Source organism: Andrographis paniculata, unplaced genomic scaffold (assembly GCF_009805555.1).
Source record: "Andrographis paniculata isolate CXL003 unplaced genomic scaffold, ASM980555v1 Contig61END, whole genome shotgun sequence".
Lineage (NCBI taxonomy): Eukaryota > Viridiplantae > Streptophyta > Magnoliopsida > Lamiales > Acanthaceae > Andrographis > Andrographis paniculata.
In genome coordinates, this window is record NW_026137597.1 from 3,272,334 (window position 1) to 3,287,183 (window position 14,850).

The window sequence follows — 14,850 nt, forward strand, 5'->3', positions numbered from 1 at the left end:
ATTTTTAATAAATTTAAGATGTTGAACCTTATCGGACTTTAGGTGGTATAAGGATATGTTTTTAACATATGTATTAAGAAGACCTGATTGCAATGCATCCTTTTGAAAAGAAAAATTTATAAATGGTCTACCTACTTTATTTTCACAACAAATTATGAGTAATCTTCAAAAAAAGCTAGGAAACAAATTCATAAACTTTGAAACAATAACTTTTGGTCAATTATTTGCTTTTATTAAAAAAGAAGGCTAGCCTTATGTTCTGAGCTTAAAATACAAACTAGATATGGATCTGAACGTTGAGAAGTAGGATCCTTTTGTTAATCCTTTGGCATAAGTGGAATAAAAGCTCCATCACGTCAAAAACTTAAGCATTTAAAATTCAAAAGTCATCAAAAATCTCATCATGAATACAGAAAATCAAAACCTTATTTTAAAAATTAAAAAAATAATAATAAAAATATAATACCATATTGGAAATGTGGAAATGTAGGACACAAAGCTGATAAAGGCAAATTAAAGAAGAAAATTAATGAAATTTTTCAAGAAACTGATTTAAAAGAAAAAATAACTTCATTATTAGTACAAAGTTCTGACGAGGAAAGAGAAGAATGTGATTCAAGTAGTAAAAATTCATATATTACTATGTCTAAAATATGTATAAACGTGATTACTCAAAAGAAGGATAAAGAATTTTCTTTTGATATTATAGATCAAATTGAAGATCCTAATATCATAGGAGATTATTTAAAAAGACTAAAAGATTTAGTTTTCAAAGAAAAATAACCTGTTAAAGTAGTTGAACCTTTTAGTTTATCAAAAATATTAGACAAATATTCATCAAATCCTTTAACCAAAAAGAATTCTTCAAAATATATTCAAAGTGAAATAAATATATTGAAAAGTCAAATTAATAAAATAAAAGAAGAAATAAATTCACTCCAGATAAAAGATCTAGAAATTGAGGCTAGAATTGCATCTATAATAATTAACGAAGATACCCCTTCAGTAAATCCACCTTGTACAGAAATAAAAATAGGAACACAAATTCCCTCAGAATCTCAATTTTTACAAGTAATAGAAAAAAGAAATTTTCAAAAATGGTATGCTATGATTACTCTAGTAATAAATGATTTTAAAGAAACTTTTGTTGCATTAATAGATAGCGGGGCAAATCAAAATTGCATAAAAGCTGATTTTATTCCAACAAAATATTGTCATAAAACTAATGAACAATTATTAACAGTAAATGGAGCACCTTTAAAAGTTAAATATAAACCATCTAAAGGATACATATGTAATAATGAATATTGTTTCAAAATATATTTTTTATAATTAATGATATAAATCGAGATATAATTTTAGGAACTCTCTTTTTAATTCAAATATATCAATTTACTACCGACAATCAAGGTATTCATATTGATATTATGGGAGAAAATATAACTTTTAGATTTTTATATTCCGTAAAACAAAAAAAATTATCCTTACTTCAAACATCTTCTATATTTAAACAAATAAATTTAAGGTAAACTGTTTTTTTAGTCCCGTAACTGGACCCTTTTATCATTTTAGTTCCGTAACTGGACCTCCTTATCATTTTAGTCCTGTAAGTGGAGCCTGTCACAAACTAGTCCCATAGTGAAAAAATTTCGCTGTTTTAGTCCTCCGACGCCGGAGACGCCCGCGTGGTTCGCCGGAGGCCACGTGTCCGCCAGGTCAGCGACACCTGGCGGACATGTGGCACCTGGCGGACACGTGGCTTCCGGCGAGCCACGCGGGCGTCTCCGGCGCCGGAGGACCAAAACAACAAAAAATTTCCACTTATGGGACTAATTTGCGTCAGGCTCCACTTACGGGACTAAAATGATAAGGGGGTCCAGTTACGGGACTAAAAAACAGTTTACCCTAATTTTAATGCTACTTTGGAATTATTATTAATTAAACATTTTCACTAACTATATTATGATAACATTATGGCCTCTTTTAGGGTCCTGATGTTCTAAAACTATCAACACCCTATTTATTTTTCTATATGTGTAGGATTGAATTTAAAGATCGATCCAATGGATACAAATCAACGAGGTTAATCTTATATAATTACATTTCACGAAATATTGGTCTGTGCCTTGTTCACAATGGCAGACCATGTATGTTTGGTTTACATCCAAGCAATGCGCCGTATATTGGAATGAACGCTGGTATTGTTCTTGGAACATTCGAAAGATGTTTTGAGTGTAGCAAAACAGATTTCATAAGTGGATTGTAAGGATAAGTTGCATGCAATTGTCTATCTTGCGCAAAAAAATCTTCTTGTTCTTCCATCTCCTTTAGATTCCAATACTCATTCGAAATGGCTAATTAAAGAATTCAATACTATTAACATCGGACTGTAGGAACCTAGGGAAATAAATTATTTTAATTTTCAGAAAATTAATATCGTAATTAAGGCATTTTTATGGTTTTTAAGAATCATTTCTCCAATTCAAATCAAGCATTACAATTATAACTCTTCACCGAAGCATTTAAGGATTTGCTAAGTTGCGTGCTTCGGGTACCAACTGTAAAATGTTGCCATATCCAAGTCGAAGACCATTGTTTCCTTAGCAAGCATATCCCTTCAAGCCATTTATGTGGTCCTTTAGGAAAATAGGATTCTAAAATGCGCACCCATGCCTCGTTGAATTGCTCCTCATCACACACCCCATACAGAAAGTGATGGAAATTTTTCGCAAACCTGGAAAAGCATTCCACAATCTTTCAAATTGAAACGTACAATCAAATTACTCATATTCAATTATCAACCACCGTAACTATCAATATCTTACCTTTTCGTATAGAGGGCACTCAAGTTTTTCTTCACATTTTATAAAATATGCCATGTACATAACGCATTGTATGTTTAATGGCTGGGCCCATAGCCAAATCCTACACTTCCATTATCATTTTATGACTTAAAATGGACAATATATGAAAATTGTGTCTCAATCACTATTTTTTATTTTTTTTTTAATAGAAATGGTCATCCGTCACCGGAAGTAGCATCTTGTGGATGATGTGGTTCACCAAAGTTGATTTGGTGCTCATGTGTCTAATTTGTTAGTGCCACATGGGCGGTATGTGAATTTTTTTTAAATCTTAATTTTTTCATGTAAAAGATCTACTTGTCGCCCATGTGAAGTTGACAAATCAGACACATAAGTGTCAAATCAGCACATGCGAGTCACATCGTCAACAACATGCCATTTCGGTGACAGAAGTTTATTTCCTTAAAAAAACAAAAAATAAAAGGTTGCGAGACATTTTTCATATATATAGTCCATTTAGAGTCCTAATAAGTCAGGTGGGAGACTTAAAAACAATTAACTATTATTATTATTATGAAATTGTAATACTTTTATATTACATATCACATGTAAAAACCTCTAGGAAGGCGAATAAGAATTTGCTACGTAGAAAGTTTGGTACTTAAATGTTGGTGTTTGTCTCAAAATGTAATCATATTAGCTTAATTTATTTTTACTAATTTCTTCATTTCATATTCAATTCAATGCAATTGCATTCTAGTAATTTCTCACTTGTGTGGGCTCGTCCATAGATAAAGACATATTATTCAAAACTATTATTATGTTTTTCTTTAATGTGGAAACCCAAAGCCACTTTGAATGTGCACTGAATAAACCTCCGGCCGAACATGATCACAAGTCTACCCACACCTCCACATCATCATGCCATTTCTCACGGGACAACTATTATTTCTTCTTTAATATTAAAGCAAATATTTTTTTTCATCTTTAAAAATAAAATAAAATAAAATAATAAATACACCAATCCTCATGGTGACTTCAATAGTCATATTTGTTTTTTGTTATTTTTTTTAATTTCATAATTATTACTCAATATTTAATTATTGTCATCTTACTAGATAGTGAAAATATCTTATAAAGTTGTAATAATATTAATAACATATCATTTTTTTTTAATGTGATATACTAGTAATAATAATAATAAAATTATTTATTTATTTACTTATCAGCATTAATGTGTGTAGGTGATAGACCTTTTCACATTTAGACTCACAATTTTCAGATTAGTTTCTTTATAAAACTCTTGAATTGGACTCAAATCTGTCATTTATATCAAATTCATCCCACCTTTCAACCAGCAATTACCAAATATTTGTTTCTCTTTCAAAACCTAAAGATGGGAAGTTCTCAACGACAAAAGAAAATTCAATCTGGTAAAATAGCATTATTCATTTATTTATTTTTATGAGTAGTTATATATTTGTATCATCGAATCCACATGAAATTTTTGCAACGTAGATTTTCCCCGTATCATCTCAATACATATATACTTTTTTATTTTGTCGGCTTATACACGCGTCACTATCTATGAATTTATTATGTTTCCAAAAAGCTAGCTTTAAAATTTAGCCTTTTTAAAAAAATAAAAAATCAAGACCGAGATTGACACGCGTTTTTTCAAACAATTTTATTAAATATTTTACCTCCTAAAAATCATTTATTTTGTTTTTGTTTTTGTTTTATTCTTCTTATATACCATATTTTTATAGCTTTATTCTACTTTACTGTTAAATTTTTATGCAAAGTTCATGAAATAATTCTTTAACAAGTTTAAGGTTTCAACAGAAAACATCTCACCGTATATATGCATTTTGAAATTTGAATCAAATTATATTTTTATTTTTGGATGAATGTGTTTTTTGTGTTAGGTTTGAGAGATTATGTTTATAATATAAAAATAATATTTTATATTGAATTACTGACTTTTTGTGAATGAATATATTATATATATTGTGTTAATATGTTTATATTGTAAATTTTGAAATAATATTTTTGAAAAATTGTTCCACCAAAAAATATTAAGTATATATGGAAACTACTTGTTTGGTAGGAAAATAATTTTGAGGTCATAAATACTCCTGAAATTTAATAGGCAGATTAACATATGCTTACCTATATTCATTTTATTTCAAAACTGATTTATTTGTTAATTATTATATAATTAATTAAAGTTTTTCTGTAATATATATTTAAATATGAATATGTATATATACGTACATATTTACTACTGAGTCCTAAACAAATCAAAGTACTCGTTAATACTAATCATTTTATACTTTTCAGAAGACTCTCTCCGTAGAAAGAATAAAGGAGTAGAGGAAGAAGAACTGGTTGATATTTGCAAATAGTTCAAAAAGAAGTAATTAAACCCATAACTAAAAAAGCCAAAGTTGTCAAAGGAGATTTTTCTACAAAATATACTTTTTCTTTTAGATCCCAAACATCGACAACAGGCTCGCAACCATTGAGTGGAGGAGCATTCATTCGACAAATTCAAGAGTAAGTGATTTGACAATTTATTAATTTTTACTATAATTTGGTTGTAATAATTAATAAATTGTCAAATCACTTATTAACATAGTTTTTCCCTTGTTTTTTATTTCCAGGATTATTCTGAATTTGTTGAAAACCAATTACAAGATTCAAGCCCTACATCCATCAGTGATTCAGTACTTCCTGAATCAAATTTGGAAGATTTGTTGAGGAAAATTGCTTCGGATTCCCCTCTAAGAGAATCCAAAGAAGAGGTCCACCATGGTTTGCCATCTGAAATCTCCTATTCATATGAGTCACCTATTAATATTTTTCAATCATGTAAGTTGACTGATGAGGAGGAAGAAATGGTGAGGTGGGCCTTCTTATTCGATTGTCCAAATTGGGATGATTGGGGGGATATTGTATACGACGATGGATTCTTGTTTCTATACAAGTATGATATCCAAACATTAAGCTTTGGAAATGATGTATCGAACATGGAAGTGGATATGTTCGGTGCATATCTCAATCGATCCGAGTATGCAATATCTAAGAATGAGAAGAAACCAATGAAGAAATTCTGCATTTCCTCGAATATATGTGTAAGTCCTTATATTTTATGTCGATGCTGAATTTATTAGTATAATATATTGTGCACTTAATTTGAATTTGCTAATTTAGTTAACGTTTCAATGTCGGTTTAATCATTTGCTAACTATTATTACTTTTTTTTTTTAGTTAATGGTTTCTCTTGAGCTTAGAAATAAATCCCGTGAAAAGACGGAGGAAGAGGTATTGGATGAGTGGAAAGGTCTTTTCCAGCAATCATATCTCGGTGATGATTGGATTGAATCCCTGAAAGCTGAAAATGTAAGTATTTTAATTTTTAGTTCATAATCATATTGACTTCTTATTTGATGTATGTTAAATATATTGCTATAATATGTTAACCATAATATTTTGATATCATATTTGGTAATATTTGAAATATGTTGAATATATTGCAATAATAGGTTAGACATAATATTTTGATATCATATGCGGCATATATTGCAATAATATGTTAACCATAATATTTTGATATCATATTGGATAATATTTTGAATATGTTGAATATATTGCAATAATAGGTTAGATATAATATTTTGATATCATATGCTGAAAATATTGCAATAATATGTTAAGTATAATATTTTGATTGCTGTAATAACTTACTCATTATGACCGATTAGACTACTTAACTATTTGACTTATAATTTCTCTAATGTTTGATTGCAGTATTTTTTCCTATTCTGCCGCTCAGGACATTGGGCTTTGTTCTCTGTTTCCATTGTGCATCGGAAGATATATTATTTCAACAGTTTGAAAGCTTCGAATGCATGGAAAAATGACTCCATAATATTCAATAGTTTGTTTAAATATTTTTGAACTGCTGCAAATATGTTATCTCCAGATGCACGTTGGGGTGGAGATTTTCCGTTCGAGTTACCCTACCAAGTTGAACAACCAGATCTCCATAGTTGTGGAATATTTTCCATGTTCTACATGGAGTATTGGCCTCGTGATTTGTCCGGAGTTTTCCAACAAATTGGAAAATTAGAGGTATTGGATTCGAAGAGGAAAAAAATTTGTGCGCAGATTCTTCTTCAACCGGAAAATCAAAATCTTGATATCATAAGAGAGAAGGCCAAGGTTGTTGCTGCTCAACAAACACGAAATACGGGTGAACTCAGGACGAAATTTAAGTATGATTTCAGAAAGAAATCATAAACAAGTGTCTGTGAGGGTAGGTTAGGGGCAGGGGAAATTAGAAAAATGACATATTCTTTCTAATTTAGCGATCACAACTGACTCTAATAGTCTCTGTTGCATCTTGTATTTGTTTCGCGGAGGATGAATCTAATAAACTTATTATTTCATATCGCGGAGGATGAATCTAATAAACTTATTGTTAATTTTTTATCATCAGAAATATTGAATGGATATTTTGTCCCTTTGAGACACATTCTCTTTTGCGTCAGTAGAAATCTTCACAAGTGGTGCGACTATATAAGTTACATTACGCGAACTATACTAAGATATATTAGAAATTAAAAATCCTTGGTATTCCCATGTCCACTGTACACTTGAAAAATATAATTTACTTACTATAATCTATTTTCGTACATTCGTATTAATTTGTTACTTTTTTTTTATTTCACATTTTTTAAATAGTAAGTTAATTTATTCTTCAATTAATTCCTTACTAGCCATTGAAATAAAATGCTACCTGCAGTATATAAAAGATATATCCTTTCTAGAATATGCCACAATAAATTAATTGTATTTATTTTATTACTTCTAGTTTTCAAATTTGAAAATAATATTTAATTTTTTTTTTCATCTTTATCCATTTTAAGCGTATAAATATTTATTGATATTTTAAAAATATAAATAATATAAATAGTTGTGCCATTTTTTTTTTAAGTTATGAAAGAATATTGTTTGATATGTTAAATTATATTTGATACAAAGAAATGAGGATAAAAAATAAAAGTATTTTTATTTATTTTTGTTTGTCTAGGTTGGGATTGAAATTTGACAAATGAATTATATTTGGATTCCTAAAATAAAAATTAAGAAAGGCTATAGTGTGCATTTATTTGTTTATTATTTAACTTTCATAATTTTCTTTTAAAATATAGGCTAAATTGCACAAAATTTGGTTTCATAAAATTGCACCAAATTCCCTATACTTCTAAAACTGCGTCAAACTCTCTCGTGTTTTCATAAACTTTGCGTCTAACCCCCTCAACGGTCCTTATTTAACGGTATTTGACCTAAATGCGCTCAAAACACGAATAAATTTTAGAATCTCAATTTCTAAACCCCTAAAGTTACAAATAAATTTATTTTTTATATATTTAGCCTAAAAAATAGTAAAAATAAACTCTTAAAATTTGAGAAAAATAACTATAATTGAGTATATTTACTATTTTTTTTAGGGTAAATATAAAAAAAATAAATATATTTGTAATTTTAGGGATTTAGAAATTGAAATTCTAAAATATATTCGCAGTTTGAGCACATTTAGGTCAAATACCGTTAAATAAGGACCGCTGAAGGGGTTAGACGCAAAGTTTATGAAACCACGAGGGAGTTTGACGCAGTTTTAGAAATCTGAGAGATTTGGTGCAATTTCATGAAACTACGGGTGCATTTTGTGCAATTTAGCCTAAAATATATTATCTCAATATCATATCAATATATTTAAATTATTATTCAATAAAAAATTACTAAAAAAATACAATAATATTTTTTAATAATTCTTGCTTCAGTAAAACCCCGTCTTATCTAATTCATCATTTTCTATTAATAGATTTATTTTTTCTTTTTTAGTCGCAATACACCGTCCCTCTAAATCAATCCATTCTTATCGTTGTAATTTTATTTTTTATATTTTTTGATTGATTTTTATTTTTTATTTTTCTCAAACTCTATTTTTTATATCACTTATCTGTATTTTTTTTTCTCTCTACCAAGCACACCCTAAATGTCTATTTAATAAAATAATAACAATAAATTCTTTAATATTATTTTGATAAATAAACGATGGCTTTAATATTAATTTTAATGCTAATTTGGATTGATTATTAATTATATATTTTCACTTACTATATATTTCCTCCTTCCCTGTCAAAGATGACCCTTTAGTTAAGATCTTAGTAATTTATTAATAATAAATTGTGATATTATTTTTATTATTTTTTTTTTATATGAGTGGTGTTTTTATATTTTAAATTTCTTTAGTATAATAAAATATATATAATATGTATATCATTTTGTAGAAAATAAAATTTTATAGAATACAAATAAATAAATAAAAAATCTATTTATTTATAATTAGCTTAAAACTAATTTTATAAAAAAATAAATTGTTGTAAATATTGATAAAAATATTTGTTCAATGAGGAAATAGATATAAATAAAGGGAATTTGAGTGTGTCTATGTGTAAAATGTTGAAAATTTAATTAAATTGATTTATATTTGTTAAATATGTTTAAGATGAATAAGTTTACTAAAAGTAGAAAATGGTTATCTTCAATAGGACGGACGAAAAAAGAAAAAGTTCCATCTGTCGCGAGGCGGAAGGAGTACATGATAACGTTATGGTTGCTTTTAGGGTCCTGATGTTATAAAGCCATCAGCACTCTACTTATTTTTCTATAGCCATAGGATCGAATTTAATGATTGATCCAATGGATATTAATCAACGAGGTTAATCTTATAAAATCAAATTTCACCAAATGTTGGTCTGCACCTTGTTCACAATGGAAGACCATGTATGTTTGGTTTACATCCAAGCATTGTGCCGTATATTGGAATGAACGCTGGTATTGTTCTTGGAACATTCAAAAGATGTTTCGAGTGTAGGACTGCGCAACATATTTCATAAGTGGATTGTAAAGGTAAGTTGCATGCAATTGTCTATCTTTCGCCATATCCCTTAGATTCTAATACTCATTCGAAATGGCTAACGAATTCAACACTGTTATCATCGGACCCTAGGAACCTAGGGTAATTAAAAGAGAACACATGAATGAGTGTCTAATTTCATTTATTATTAATGAGACTTACGCAAAATACCGGAGTATTGCATATTACATCATGTCGCGTGGCCTTTTGCCTCACATAATTAATTTTTGAATTTTGGTTCGCGTAAGATTTAAATATGAGGCCCAAAAATAATCCGAAGACCAATACTCAATAATAGGCCTAATTTATGCGGCCTAACTCATCCAAACCCAATCTAATGCAAATCTGAGTTATGACCGTCCGATCAAGGGATTTAATCTTGGCCGTTGGTTCTAATCCAACCCTAAGTATATATATGTATAAGTTTGTGTTTGTGTGTAGGCGCAGCCGTTCCAATTGACCTCTCACTTCCATTTCTTCTTCCCTCTCGTTGGTATTTTCCTCCATTGTTCTATTTCTCCCTCAATTTTCCTCTATGTCGTGTATGTTGATTAGTTCTTGGCCTTTTATCTTGTGAGGCTTTAGAACCTCTGGTCGATTATGTGGTGGAAATTACGAAATCAAAGAAAACCACACAAAAACATAACAATTTAATGATCCAGTTCGATCAGAATGATCTACGTCTGGGGATGTTCAAGTCAGGTATTTATACTAGTAATTTCAGGTGTTAAATACATAAAGAATGGGTATTGTTCAAGTCAGGTATTTATACTAGTAATTTCAGGTGTTAAATACATAAAGAATGGGTATTGTCCAATATAAATTGAGTAAAATTGGATTTACTTCAAAAGTTGTATATCCATGTTTATGAGGGGATAGGGACGGTGAGTTGTTTGGTTGCATCTTTTTGGCCTCTGTTTGAGTTTGATTCTTTGTATTTGGGTGATTTAGGGGTTTTTGGAGATTCAAATTCAAAGTTTGAAGATCTGTTGAGGGAAATTGTTTCAGCTTCCCCCGTAAAAGCAACTGAAAAAGAGAATATTGTTCGAGGAGAAGTAATTGAACCCATATCTAAAAAAGCCAAACTTGTAAAGGAAGAGTTTTCAACAAAATATATTTTTTCCTTTGGATCCCAAAAATGGAAAGCAAGCTCGCAATCATTCAATCCAAGCGACATTTCTTCGACAAATTCAAGAGTAATGATTTTGCAATTCATTAATTATTATAGTTATTATTATTGTTTTCACCCTTTTAATCCATATATATATATAACATTGTTCTTTATTCCCAGAAATATTCTGAATTTGTTGAAAAACAATCACAAGATTCAAACCCGACATCCACCATTGATTCAGTTCCTGAATCAAATTTGGAAGATTTGTTGAGGAAAACTGTTTCAGATTCCTCTGTAAGAGAATCCGAAGAAGAGGTCCGCCGTGGTTTGCCATTTGAAATCTCCTCTTCATCGTATGAGTCACTGATTGATATTTTTCAATCATGTAAGTTAACGGATGAAGAGGAAGAAACGATGAGGTGGACCTTTTTATTCGATTGTCCAAATGGAGATGATTGGGGGGATATTGTATACAACGATGGATACTTGTTTCTATACAAGTATGATATCCAAACATTAAGCTTTGGATATGATGTATCGAACATGGTTTTGGATATGTTCAGTACATATCTCAATCGATCCGAGTATGCAATACCTAAGAATGAGAAGAAACCAATGAAGAAATTCTGCATTTCCTCGAATATATGCGTAAGTCTTTATATTTTATGTCGATCCTGAATTTATTAGTATAATATATTGTGCACTTAATTTGAATTTGCTGATTCAATTAATGTTTCAATGTTGGTTTAATCATATGATAACTATTATTACTCTGTTTTTTTTAGTTCATGGTTTCTGTTGAACTTAGAAATAAATCCCGTGAAAAGACGGAGGAAGAGGTATTGGATTAGTGGAAAAGTCTTTTCTAGCAATCATATCTCGGTGAAGATTGGATTGAATACTAAAAGCCGAAAATGTAAGTATTTTAATTTTATTCATAATCATATTGACTTATTATTTTATATATACTAAATATATTGCTATAATATGTTAACCATGATATTTTGATATCATGTTGGGTATTATTTGAAATATGTTGAATATATATTGCAATAATAAGTTAAAAATAATATTTTGATATCATGATTATTATTTCAAATATGCTGAATATATAGCAATAATTTGTTGAATATATACTCTAGGTTCCCAGGGTGTACGTGGGTGAGAATAAAACATGTTGAATTCCTGGGTCAATGTAAGACACTCTCGGTCTCTGTGGCTTGCACGTCAGGGTATTACAGTTGATATCATAACCAATCTGCGACAACCCATAGTGGATTGAATAGGCTATTCAACTTAACAATGTGCACATTCTTTTTCGAAAGTTAGAATAAAGCGCGCTGAAAGGACTCATATTGACATTTGGAGCTGCCGACACACTTGGTCTGTGTGGCTTAGGGGTCGGGTTGTTATAATATTCAAATATTTTGATGATTTTTGTATAGAAATACAAATAATAGACATATTTTGCAAGGGAAAATATGTAAATTCTTAGTCTTTTGGATCATACAAGTAATATATATAATGATAATATATGAAAAAACATGTAAATTCTTCCTTCTTTGATTGTAGTTTTAAAATAAAATTTTATTGGAATTTTTATTTAAATAGTATTTTGATATAATATTTTGTTAGAAAAAATAGTATAATTTTTAGTGAAACCGTATGTAGTAAATATTATTGATTTCAATTTGAAATTCGAACAAAATACAATCATTTATCATTATTCATGTGATCTTTTTTAAGGGTGTCCTTGTTTGGAGTTTAAATTTTGAGTTTTGATTTTAAATAATAAAATTTAAAATTTAAAAATTATTCTATATAATATAAATAGATTTTGATATAATATTTTAAATACAAATTAATTTATAGTATAATATAAACAAATAAATATTTAATTTAATATTTTAAAAAAAAATTGAAAGAATAGCATAAATCCTCCTTAAGTCCCCAACACACACCATTTCCTCAAATTATTTTTAGTTCATATATTTTTTTAAAAAATAAATTATTATTATTATTACTTTACACAAACACCATATGCAATCTATTATATAAATACTCTTTTTGTTTCATGTTAATGGACATATTTTCTATTTTTGTCTTTTATAACAATTGATACTTTTCTATTTTTGGCGAATTTTACTTAATTAACTACATAATATGTACTGTCATGCATCAATGCATCACTCAGCACCTACTCAATACTCTTTTATTTCTATCTCTCTTAAAAAATATATATATATATTTTTATCTACATTTAAAATAACACTTCTTTTATAAAATTATTTTATATTAATTATAAATAAATAAACATATTTTTTATTTACTTGTATGATATGAAAGTTTATTCTCTACAAAATGATACCCACGTTGTATATATATTTTTTATTGCAATATAATTTCTAAAATATTTGATTACATATTCTAATTATTTTTAATCATATATATTAAATGTATTTTAAAACTATCTGATATAGAAAATAATAAAATAATATTATACCTGGCGGACACGTGGATTTTATTTATTTTTTATTTTTTAAATTTTTTTTAATTTATTTTTAATTTTATTTGCCTTTTTTAATTTTTTTATTTGGTCCAATTAAAAAAAATTAAAAAATAATAAATAAAATTTACATGTCCGCCAGATAGCGCTGACCTGGCGGGACACCTGGCGGACACGTGGATTCCGGCGAACCACGCGGACGTCTCCGGCGCCGGAGGACTAAAACAACGAAAATTTTCCACGTATGAGACTAGTTTACGTCAGGCTCCACTTACAAGACTAAAATGACAAAGGAGTCCAGTTACAGGACTAAAAAAAACAGTTTACACATAAATTTAATACAATAAAAAGCAAAAAAAAAAATCATGTTTCGAAAAGAAGAACAATCATATGTTTCAATAGAAGAAAAAATAAAAGATCCATTAGTTCAAAAGAAAATATTAGAAGTAGAAAATCTATTTAAAAAAAAAAAATTTGTGCAGATATTCCAAATGCATTTTCGGATAGAAAAAAACATATTATTAATCTCCCATATGAAAAAAATTTTATAGAAAAAATATTCCAACCAAAGCTAGAATAATTCAAAGTCTTTTAGATAAAAAAATCTGATTGGGCCTTCAAAGTCACCGCGGTCGTGCGCTGCTTTCTATATTCTATATTATGAATCATGCAGAAAAAGAACATGGTGTCTCAAGGTTAGTTATTAATTACAAACCCCTAAACAAAGCTCTTCAATGGATAAGATATCCTATTTCAAATAAAAGAGATTTATTAAATAAGTTATATAATGCAAAAATATTTTCAAAATTTGATTTAAAATCTTGATATTGGCAAATTCAAATAGCCGAAGAAGATAGGTATAAAACTGCTTTTACAGTCCCTTTTGGTCATTATGAATGGAATGTAATGCCTTTCGGATTAAAAAATGCTCATTCTAAATTTCAACACATAATGAATGATGTTTTCAACTCCTACTCCACTTTTACAATAAAATATATACACGATGTTCTAGTGTTTTCAAAAAAATATAGATCAACATTTTAAGCATTTACGAACATTTTTCAACATAATTAGATAAATAGTTTAGTGGTTTCATCCTCTAAAATGAAATTATTTCAGACTCCAATTCACTTCTTAGGTAATGAAATTCATATAGGAAGTATTAAACCAATAACTAGAGCCATAGAATTTGCAAATAAATTCTCTAATAAAATAAAAGAAAAAAACCAATTACAAAAATTTTTAGAATGTTTAAACTATGTAGTTGATTTCTTTCCAAATATGACACAAATTTTGTCAACCTTTATTTCAAAGATTAGAAACTAATCCTTTCCCATAGACTAATCAATACAATAAAACTATTAAAAGCAAAAGTTAAAGCCTACCATGTTTAGGTATTCCAAATCTTCAGACATTCATGATAGTGGAAACAGAT

General features: G+C 28.5%; 1 protein-coding gene across 1 annotated transcript; it reads left to right on the forward strand.

Annotated features, from left to right (window-relative positions):
* The first annotated feature begins 10,240 nt into the window (after nucleotides 1-10,240).
* On the forward strand, nucleotides 10,241-12,488 carry LOC127260302 (uncharacterized). The gene is made up of 6 exons (XM_051288022.1): nucleotides 10,241-10,288; nucleotides 10,381-10,497; nucleotides 10,747-10,991; nucleotides 11,087-11,557; nucleotides 11,695-11,825; nucleotides 12,052-12,488. The coding sequence occupies exons 2-5, from the start codon at nucleotides 10,449-10,451 to the stop codon at nucleotides 11,758-11,760; spliced, it is 831 nt and encodes a 276-aa protein (XP_051143979.1). The 5' UTR covers nucleotides 10,241-10,288; nucleotides 10,381-10,448; the 3' UTR covers nucleotides 11,761-11,825; nucleotides 12,052-12,488.
* Nucleotides 12,489-14,850: the final 2,362 nt, after the last annotated feature.

Bases quoted from the DNA above. Each gene is read 5' to 3' on its own strand.
- LOC127260302 (XM_051288022.1), top strand. From the start codon at position 10,449: ATGATCCAGTTCGATCAGAATGATCTACGTCTGGGGATGTTCAAGTCA. The intron at 10,992-11,086 runs GTAATGATTTTG...CTTTATTCCCAG, and splicing joins TTTCTTCGACAAATTCAAGA to AAATATTCTGAATTTGTTGA. The intron at 11,558-11,694 runs GTAAGTCTTTAT...TGTTTTTTTTAG, and splicing joins GCATTTCCTCGAATATATGC to TTCATGGTTTCTGTTGAACT.